This window comes from Scylla paramamosain, chromosome 6 (assembly GCF_035594125.1).
Source record: "Scylla paramamosain isolate STU-SP2022 chromosome 6, ASM3559412v1, whole genome shotgun sequence".
Lineage (NCBI taxonomy): Eukaryota > Metazoa > Arthropoda > Malacostraca > Decapoda > Portunidae > Scylla > Scylla paramamosain.
This window is the reverse complement of record NC_087156.1, coordinates 3,679,769-3,690,121: the sequence shown is the minus strand read 5'-3', so window position 1 is coordinate 3,690,121 and position 10,353 is coordinate 3,679,769. Positions and strand designations below refer to the sequence as shown.

The 10,353-nt window shown below is 36.6% G+C and overlaps 2 protein-coding genes across 8 annotated transcripts in view; one reads left to right on the top strand and one right to left on the bottom strand.

Annotated features, from left to right (window-relative positions):
• Window positions 1-525: 525 nt before the first annotated feature.
• Window positions 526-6,259, bottom strand: LOC135101222 (peroxisome assembly protein 10-B-like). Of its 6 annotated transcripts, none has more exons than XM_064004852.1 (7): window positions 6,104-6,220; window positions 5,143-5,176; window positions 4,701-4,823; window positions 4,414-4,571; window positions 3,903-4,154; window positions 2,752-2,908; window positions 526-2,648 (listed from the first exon to the last, which is right to left on the bottom strand). In XM_064004852.1, the coding sequence occupies exons 3-7, from the start codon at window positions 4,810-4,812 to the stop codon at window positions 2,458-2,460; spliced, it is 870 nt and encodes a 289-aa protein (XP_063860922.1). In that variant the 5' UTR covers window positions 4,813-4,823; window positions 5,143-5,176; window positions 6,104-6,220; the 3' UTR covers window positions 526-2,457. The 6 variants fall into 6 exon arrangements, with proteins under 6 accessions (XP_063860922.1, XP_063860920.1, XP_063860923.1 ...); XM_064004850.1 differs by having other exon boundaries at window positions 4,701-4,812; window positions 6,029-6,114; XM_064004853.1 differs by having other exon boundaries at window positions 6,029-6,105.
• A 468-nt stretch (window positions 6,260-6,727) lies between these two features.
• Window positions 6,728-10,353, top strand: part of LOC135101221 (intraflagellar transport protein 122 homolog) — a 28,234-nt gene continuing 24,608 nt past the window's right edge. For both annotated transcript variants that reach the window (XR_010269163.1, XM_064004849.1), the window contains exons 1-4: window positions 6,728-6,887; window positions 8,853-8,962; window positions 9,565-9,685; window positions 9,945-10,062. Coding sequence is in view for 1 of the 2 variants with exons in the window: in XM_064004849.1 (XP_063860919.1) it covers window positions 6,829-6,887; window positions 8,853-8,962; window positions 9,565-9,685; window positions 9,945-10,062 (408 nt within the window). In the remaining variant the exon portion in view is untranslated. The remainder of the gene's footprint in view (window positions 6,888-8,852; window positions 8,963-9,564; window positions 9,686-9,944; window positions 10,063-10,353) is intronic.

The following is a 10,353-nucleotide window of genomic DNA, read 5'->3' as shown; positions in this document are numbered from 1 at the left end:
TCTCTCTCTCTCTCTCTCTCTCTCTCTCTCTCTCTCTCTCTCTCTCTATATATATATATATATATATATATATATATATATATATATATATATATATATATATATATATATTTTTTTTTTTTTTTTTTTTTTTTTTTTTTTTTCACACCAGACAATCAAATCACAATTACACAATCGCACATGAAGTTCGCTATTCTTTTTTTTGTTGTAGATAATAATTTCTCTCAAAGTATTATTTAGTTTACATGTATAGATTGTAACATGAGTTATTTGACCGCAAATATTCCCAACACGTCCGGGAATGCAACCATTTTCCATTCTTTCGGACAACAGAAAACGAAAAACAAGATGCTGCTTGCTGCTTGCAAAAAACAGCCATGTTGGGCTAAATTTGCCGTGTGACGCCGCGTTTATTACCATGAAGTCTTTATTTCGTCACCCTTTAAGCAGGAAACCTGTTGCTGTTTTTCTCATCCATGTCATATACTGAATCTAGTAAGGAATTCTTTGAGAGATATCAAAGTAGTGGTTCTGGTAACACTACAGAATTGCAGTTTATTGAAAATTTGCATCTTCTCCAAGAACGAAAAGGTCTTTATTTAGGAAATAATGTGCGGAGTTCCCATGTAGCATGAACAAAGAAAAAAAAATCAATTTAGACTAACACCTCAGTTGTTGAGTGACTGGCAGATTCACTACAATTTTACCTTACATGAGAACATTAAGGGATTTAAGGACTGTGAAACAATAAAATTAATAAGAGTATTTAACAGATTGTTTGACATTCTCAAATCTCGAAATGTTTGCAGTACTGGCTGGAAACATCCAGTACCGTTATGTAATGCTTCTAAAGTGAGGGGTTTACCGGAAAGAAAGAGATACATGATTATGTATATATCTGTATATATTATGTACATCTATGTACAGTACATGATTATATATATATATATATATATATATATATATATATATATATATATATATATATATATATATATATATATATATATATATATATATATATCACAACAATAGATTTTCTTGTCTATTATCAAGCTGATACCTTTCTTAGCCTCTAAGAAAGCTATGACAGACCCTCACTATCCACACTGCATGAAAGTAACTTGCACAAAATAACTGCCAATCTCCCCATCAGGGCATGACAATGGAGTTGGTTTATCACTGCTTTACCATTTCCTTGTACCTGACTTAATCAGCCAACAGGACCAGATGTAGGTAAACTCCTATAGAGGCTCAAGAGGCCACATCCCATTTGCAACTTCTCAGTTCATCTATCACATGCATCAAATCTTCCTTGTTCAACAGACATTCCTCTAGCACATCTATAACTCTGACACCAGACCCAGTTATCTTCAAGTGATCTATTACATCCACAAGCCCAATCATAACACTGCCTGGTCTGCTCACTCAGCTAACACTCTTCTAACACCTTATCCTTTGTACTTGCTTTGTCACTCTTCATTCAGTTCTTACATGATACTCCTCTTGTTCTTTAAACAAGTTGAGATTTAGAATAGTTCCACCTCTAAGTGCTCCAAATGAAGGATTCTCAACTTGTACAATCTTGTCTTTGCATTTATTCTAAATTATCTACAAATTATCTACATCTTGCTTGTTTGAATGTTGTTATCCCTATGGATAACAACTCTTTTGAAGCTTTGCTTCAAAAGAGTTGGCCAGTTATATGCAACTAAACAATCTATTCATTCCTATGCATACCTTTCTTGTTTCATTCACTGTAAACTTCACATTCCTTAGAAAGGTTGAGGAAACCTAACGGAAGTCTTTGTGGCAGAGGGGTTATAACAAGGGTGACAAGCAAAATTTTCAAGATTAGTAATCAGGATAGATGAAAAGATAATGGGTTCTAGCTTGAAAAACATGTAGGTTCAGAAAAAAGAGATAAGAAACTGGTTCACAAATAGTTGATGAATGGAATGGACTCAGTTATCAAGGTATTAGTGTTGAGTCATTAATGAGCTTTAAAAGAAGATTAGACAAATTTATGGATGAAGATGATAGGTAGAAATATGTAGGTATGTTTCATACAGGGACTGCTATGTGTAGGCCTGATGGCTTCTTGCAGCTTATGTTCTTATCTTCACCTTTACAGCTACTGCATGAAACTGGTAACTAAGATATACTTCAGTGCATTCTTGTGTGTATGTGTGTGTGTAGGTCCCTTGTCTCAGTTACCACCCTTTGCAGAAATGTCAACCAAGCATTTAGATAGATAGACATACTAATCACTCAACAGTCATCAGTCCACTATTCTAAATAAACATTCTACACCACAACCATCCAAACTTACAGCTTTCCCTGCTTTAATCTAGCATATCCCACTATATAAATCTATCTAGTATATGTTTATGAAATTATTCCTTAATACTTAATTGAGCAAGGGAATACTCATGACCTATATTCAGATTTCATCATCTAGTCATAATTGAGAAGTGCAACAACCTGACATGGTAATGACGGATGTCTGCAAATTGGACAGCTCTGACTATTTTGCAGACACTCCTGAATACACTGCCAGCAAAATAAATGTCCACATGGAGTGATGGAAGAGTGCTTGCGTTCATCCAGGCAGAGAGAGCACTGTTTTGAGTGCTCTACGTAGTACTCTGCAGAATTGGAATAAAAGTCATTAGTTTGCAATGGTAACATGGGACTTTTATAATCAATAACAAATTTTACCATTTCAAGACAAATGCCACTTGTACTAACTTGCTGATGGTGGTGTGCTTTCTTGTGCTGACTTGGTAAAGAAATATGTGTAAGATGAATATAACACTGTCAGAAGGATGTGTGTGAGCAAGACTATTCCCAGAATCCTGAAGGACTTCCCTGCAGAGCTGTCGCCAAGCCACTCACGGGTCAACACCTGAAGTAAGAATGGTGAAATGAGTCTGGGCCAAGTTAGATTTATAACAATATCTTGGGCACAATGGTTAAGGAAGGCAACATGTCTCAAGAAAAGGATCACTCATAAACATGACAACCATTATCATATTAACATCATCAGTATTATAATCATGATCATAACACAAATACCTACAGAGAGCAAGTTAAGGGGTTTAAACTTTAGGTAAAAACAGAAAATATAAGTACTGAGAAAACTGACTTGGATTAACAAGCCACACTGCCAAATGTAATTTAAGCTCCATAATCTGATATAATGAAAATTCTACTAATAAAGTCTAACAATGAGATAAGGTATCAAGATCTAAAGTAATTCAAGTAACTTTTCATTCTCCAATCCAGCAAATCATTTGTCAAAACTCTTGCTTTCATAATTTTAAATAAAGGGATAGCTTTCCTAATCTTCATTCCAGGTTTTATCACAATATGAAGGTGGTAATATTACATTCAACCAATTGCTTGCCTCCTTCACTGCTTGCAAGCCTTATCCCTCTGAGCCAACTTGTCAGCCTTATTAAGACTAATACTAACTTGCTGGTCTCCAATCCCCCTTCCCTTCATGAAGCTGAGTGGGATGCCCAGCTCATAGTAAAAGGCAGAAAACAGCAAGCCTTCACAGCTGAAGCACCTCACCTCCTTATTTGACTGTGTCTCTTGTGTGAAGAAACTATATTCTTGGATTCAAATTGAATTCCTATGTCTGGTACCATTACAGTGCTCTATTCTATAACATGTGCTGGAAGTACAGACACAGGTCTGTTCCTTCCAATGTCATATGTAATATTACATTATGATACACCAATACAATGAGTAATGAATCTATATTATTAAACAAAAAGAGTAATGAATGTATATTATTAAACAAAAAGAGTGATGAATCTATATTCAACAAAAAGAGTACTGAATCTATATTATTAAACAAAAAGAGTAATGAATCATTATTATTAAACACTTACATAATTTATTCCAGCAATCCTCTTAGATATGTGATAAAAGGATCCACTCCAATAAAATGTTGCTAGGTGAATGCGATGCAGTATAGTGACAGAGTATCTAAGGACTGGTATTTGCTTTAGTAAGATGTTCTTGAGTTCTGGTCGTAGGTAAGTTGAAAGACTCCCTGTTTTGAGTGACTCTTCAAATCTTGTTAGCAATGTCCTAATAATCTCTGGCCCAAAGCACTGCAGTATCACCATAGCTACCCGTTGCTGAAAGAAGACAAAATGAAAGTTATGTGTTGTAGCTGGTTGTAGAAGGAAATGTATTAGATTACATGATTGAACCTAAATATAACAATTGCTTTCTTTGATACAGTCATCAAAGGAATTTATAACTGAGGGATTTAAGGCTTACCACAAAATGATATGCCAAATTATACTGTGGCATTAATAGCCACCTTAGTTGAGTTTCTGACACCTCTAACTCCATATTTTGGCAAGACAAAATGTTAACCTGCACCTTACTTACCCATACACTGGGTAATTTCCTTCTACTTGAATCCACCTGTAAAATACCAGTGTACTCTTCTCCCAGGGTCTGGCGAAGACACAAGGTGGTGAGACCATAGTATGCAAGTTCACATATGACTTCTGCATTTTTGTGAATATCAAGCCACACTCTTGTGCCTGTTGGTATGAAATAAATGTATTTTAGAGGTAAATGTTAAATTGCACATCTCAAGTAATGTATTACACATTATTCTTTTTTACTTTCTTATAAAGCAAACAACACATCTTAGAGTAAATATGTTTTACCAGCTGTTCTTTGTACAATTTCTGAGATGCAGCTCTTCAAATAATCCAGGAAATTTTCATCCTTCTGTGTTGCTCTTAAGACCTCAGCTGCCCCTGCTACTTGAAATGGCATCTGTGAAGAAACTATGAAGATAAACTTTATTGCAGTATTCATAGTAAGAAAATCTACCTAACAGTAGAGCATGTAGTCCATGATATTAACCTTTGCCTTTATAAGACAAAACTTCAGTACTGTTTTTCTCATAAATCTTTTGATTATTGAGAATTTAATCTTATAAACTTAATTAGTTACATTTTTCTAAGGAAGATATTAACTTTTGACAATGAACTTCCAAACAACAAGAGGCAATTGGACCTTTAAGGAAAATAGACTTGAATTAGCACAGACAACAAGTCAACATAATCAACAATGAAAAGCAGTAGTACATTTTGCCATGCTCACCTTTAGAGCATCATGGAAACATTGAAAAGTTGATCTAAAAAAAAAAGAAAAAAAGAAAAAAAGAAAATAAGTAATAATAATAATAATAATAATAATAATAATAATAATAATGATGATGATGATGATGATGATGATGATGATGATGATGATGATGATGATGATGATGATGATGATAATAATAATAATAAAATACCATGATGGGCTTTTGCCTGGGATCAAAACACTGACCAGAACAAATCACAGTGCCTTACATGTCAGGACTGAATTGGCCATAGACACTTTTGAAGCCTTTGTACCTGCAGTCACTACCAACAACACTTGTAATGGGCCAAGGAGAGATCCCTGAAGCACTTACCCAGAGGCAGCATGTGTCCTGCTGACCTGATGTTCCACAATAACATTCATGGCTATATTTCCTACGAAATCCAATCCATTAGCTTATTTACAATACCCTGTTGCAAAACTTTGCTTGCCTCATTATTATATATTATGACAAAATGCATTATATGCTTGACAAAATTAAAATTATTCTATCGTTGCAAGTTACCACAAGCTGATTTCAGTAAGTCTCCCAGGGCGAAAATCAGTCTCATCAATCGTCAAACTATAATGAAAATAACCTTAGCGCACTAATAATTTCCGGGCAAAATATGATGCTTTTTTTGTGAACGTGACCTGTTCAATGAACGAATTGCCAATGACATTAATGATGTAACCTATTCATCAGATGAAAAAGGCAAGTCATTTCAATATCATCTAAAACCGTGGTAACTCCAGAAACCTCTCTCTCTCTCTCTCTCTCTCTCTCTCTCTCTCTCTCTCTCTCTCTCTGTACCCTTGACATTGCATAACTTCCCACACACAAGCCTTGTAACCTAACACTTACAGGATGAAGGGCCACATGACAGTCCCAACTTTGAAGTACTTAATTCTGTGCAACATAAGTCTAATTCCTACTTACAGTTACAGAATGAGGAGATAACAGCTGGGGGAAGGGGGGAGGGAAATGATGCAATGAGCTTCTCGAGTCAAGTTGGAGTTGCCTCTCGCCTTTCTTGCTGTTTATGTTTTGGTCTTGAATTTTGATCTTGGAAGATCTAGATCTCTCAATCCTTGATTTATACTGACTTATTCACATATAAACTAGAATAATGCTCTACTTAGAAGTTAAGGAACAATAATTTAGCAAAATATTGACAATATGGAAAAGAGGACCTTAACTAAATTGCCTCGACAGTTTGCGTTCTACACACAAAAGCAAGATACAAAAAATGGTTTTCCTGATAAGTTTTCAACAAGTAAGGATTCATGGAAAACTAGTTTAGACCAATGTATGATTAGTAATAAAAGTAAAAACTCTATGGTGTTACATATATGGTCCCTTATTGATGACAGAAGGAAAAACTCATAGTAAAAATATCATTAATCTATATACTTATCTATATCCCAGGCTGACATTCCCTCACGGGGTGGCTGAGACTGAACCGCACACTCATTCATACTCTTAGCTCCGTAGTGTAACTCAATGTATCATTAATAATATGTAGAAGTAAAAAGTGTAAGGTATTACACTTGTGGTCCCTTAGTGTTGACAGTTGTCCCTTTCCTCCTCCTAGTCCCTCCCCCGGCAAACATTCCAGACGATGCCGCCAAGGATTGTGTGGCGGTCAGCCTGAATTCGCCACCATGAGGGCCGTGCCGACCTGGGTGGACAAGGTGCATGATCGGGACAAAGTAGAGCAGTGGTAAGGACGTGTGTGAAGGAATGCAGTGCCATTAACACGGCGAGTATTGGTGGTAGTGAGGCGTGTGAGGGGCGCCCTTGTCGGGCCGTGTTGTCTTCACTGGGAAAGACTCTGCTCCAATTTACTTAAATTGTTGGAATCTAACCATTGTATCGCCACTCCCTTATGTTTCCCTTTGTCTGTTCTTCAGTTTGTTATACTCCTGTTGTTTCCTCTTTCACAACTCTATACCAGTTCTGTTCGCTTATTGGCCTGAGGTGTAGCCTTTGTACCGCCACTCCATGTTCCTCTTGGTCTATCTTTCAGTTCGTTATACTCTTCTTCTCTTTCAGATTTCAAACCCAATTGTCTCCATTTGCTCCATTAGTTTGACATTAAGTAGTACCTCTCCAGTTACTCTGCCAAATGAACACAACTCTAGGAATTCATGACAGACAGTTTGAGTTTACATAGCAGGTGCACTTTTTTTTTTTTTTCTCTCTCTCGGATGGACACAGCAGAGCAAGTGTCACCACAACCAATCCCTCAAAGACTATTTCTGAAATGCTTCCATGCTGCAGCCCCCACTATATTCAAAAGCCTCTGGTTCAGGGGTTCCCAGTCTTGGCTGCATGTACCACCAGTGGTACATTTGCACTTTTCAGGGGGTACATTAGGTCTCAGAGAATAACCACTACTGTGCAATATATGGTGGTGTAATCTGCAGTCAGATTGCACTTTTTTTTCGATTTCCTCATTTTAGTAAGCAAAACTTATTTAAATTATATCAAGAGTAGGGTGAATACCATTTAGTTTTCACTATTATGGAACTTCCCATGGCTGCAATCAGTATTGGGCCTGAAAGAATCTGGTAAGGGATGTATATACCAACTGGCAGGTGGCACCAGCCTAAGTCACTCAGTCCTACTGACACTCACAGCGAGTGAAGGTGTTACTCATCACCACCACTGGTGCCGTAGTTTTGTTGCAAGTGTTACATAAAAAAATATACTACACATACTGGAATAATAAATGAAAAAGACAAGAATATCTGAGATTGATATTCAAAAATATTTTTAATGTCATATCAATACCAAGCTTGGGTCCAAGTTGGTATAAGTACTCATACTTAAGTGCACAGTATCATGTGCTTGTATGTTACTTGGATTCTACTAACTCAACCACTGTATGAGTACTTTTTGAGTACATTACAATATCAAAATATTACTATCTTTTTTATCATTAATTCATTTGTGGGTACATAGGAACCTATAAAAATGTCCAAGGGGTACATGAGAACAAGGAGGTTGGGAACCCTTTTCTAGTTGAAGTGATATGGGTCTTTTATGTGGTTCTAATGACACGTTAACAAAATTTCTTTAGTATTAACAGGAAAAACACTTGGAAACCTAGCCAATCATCTTTGTGGCCTTTGAAAATAGTTGTGGTGAGAGAGCAAAGTGTTTCCTGGGTCCAGGTTGGCAGAGTGACAGCTGCTGCAGGAAGTGAAGCACACCACTGAGAACACAGCAGATGTGGTCAACTCACCTGTCATCTCACAGCTGTGTACTACTTATGCAAAGTCCTGAGTAGCTGCTTAGATTGGCCAAAACCTGCCAAAAAATGTACCAGTTTGTAGGTGAATGAATGTGACAAAACAGTTAATTGCCACCACAGCTAGGCTTTCCATTCAGCCTGCTGGGCATCACATGGCCTTCTGTGTTTGTCTGCCATCAGAGCATGCAACTTTTTCTACTGGTGCCCTTTTATGATTTACTTTTTTTATTTATTTTGACAACTGTGCATCTCATGAACTACTGTACCATAATACAGTGATTGTGGATATGATCCCAATTCATTTTACTTAAAGCTTGTCTTTTGAATATAACTGTGATACTGTAGACATCTGTAATATAAAATGTGAATTAATTTTCATCTCTGCAGTTTGAGTAGTAATTACAACTATAGTTAGTTATCTCTTTCCAGTATATATGATTTGTGCTTTAGACCTGATGGATCACAGCTCATTGTAGCAGCAGGGAACCGTGTGCTGGTGTATGACACGACAGATGGAGCACTGGTGCAACCCCTCAAAGGTGAGGTAGATGAGGGATTGAGCTCTGTGGTTTTGGCTTCCCTCAATTGACTGCATTTGTTGCTTCATCTCACTGATTCTGTTTTGTATTTCAACTTGTGAGATGTGATATTTCCATTTAGGCTTTGTTGTGAAAAGAGGACTGTTATTGTGCCTTAATGTTGCACAGGAATAGCATTAGATGATTGGCATTAAAGGAAAGGAAATAACAGTCGTCTTGAAAACTATCAGTAGTTGATAGTTTGTATTTCTGTAACAACTGCATCTTCTTCCTCTACAATAGCCTTGTGCATATTTGATTAATTTCTGCATTGTCAGTATTTGGTAAAAAATCATAATCACCTTGTTAGTGTAGCATGGCAGGAATTTTCTGTTATCTTTAATGAAGAAATTGAGTCCCTGCATATTTTGTATGTACTTGCTTGGCTTACATTTTTGAGTCCACATAAACATTAAGTGAGAAATGTATTGCAAATTGCTATTAAAAGTAGAGAACATTGATCCTTACTTTGATGTAAATAACCCACAATTAAAATTGCCATAAGAAAATATGGATGTGAAACTAGTCAGCATAATGTTGATGTATTAATGTCTTGATTGTAGGTCACAAGGAAGCAGTGTATTGTGTGGGCTACAGTAAAGACGGCAAACGTTTTGCTTCTGGCAGCGCTGACAAAAGTGTTATCATATGGACTTCAAAACTTGAGGGCATCCTTAAGTATTCGTAAGTTTTTTTAAAATAACTTCATTCCTTAAAACTTGCATGGAAATGCGACACATCGAAAATTAACATCTAATTTTTTTCTTATTTACCTGCATATGAGTCACATTTTCAAGTTTACTCATTCTACTAGCCCTTAGTGAAGGCCTTTATTTCTTGAGTCATTATCCTCATGTCATATATGGTAGAAAAAGTTACATATACTTTTGATGACAGTAAAGGAATCACTACATTGTCTCTTAATTAGAATTTCCTTTGCCAGGCACAATGATGCTATACAGTGCTTGGCGTACAACCCTGTGTCCCACCAGCTAGCCTCCTGTGCCCTCAGTGACTTTGGCTTGTGGTCACCTGAGCAGAAGAGTGTACAGAAGCATAAGGTTAGTCATCATGGGACAGAGGAGTGTACAGAAATAAGGTTAGTCATCAGGGAGGCAGAAGACTGTACAGAAATAAGGTTAGTCATCAGGGGGGCAGAAGTGTGTACAGAAACAAGGTTAGTCATCAGGGGGGCAGAAGAGTGTGTACAGAAACAAGGTTAGTCATCAATGATAGAAATGGTATGAAGTGCAGTAGTAAAGATAGTAGAAATAAGGGTTATCGGAAATAATGTTACCAATAAACTTCTAGGCATTGTGTCTGCCTACTTTCCTTGTTTCTTTTATCTTGAC

Bases quoted from the DNA above. Each gene is read 5' to 3' on its own strand.
- LOC135101222 (XM_064004850.1), bottom strand. From the start codon at position 6,084: ATGTTGCACAGAATTAAGTACTTCAAAGTTGGGACTGTCATGTGGCCC. The intron at 5,177-6,028 runs GTAAGTGTTAGG...TTTTTTTTTTAG, and splicing joins GTCATGTGGCCCTTCATCCT to ATCAACTTTTCAATGTTTCC. The intron at 2,909-3,902 runs GTAAGTGTTTAA...TTCTTACTTCAG, and splicing joins GGATTGCTGGAATAAATTAT to GTGTTGACCCGTGAGTGGCT.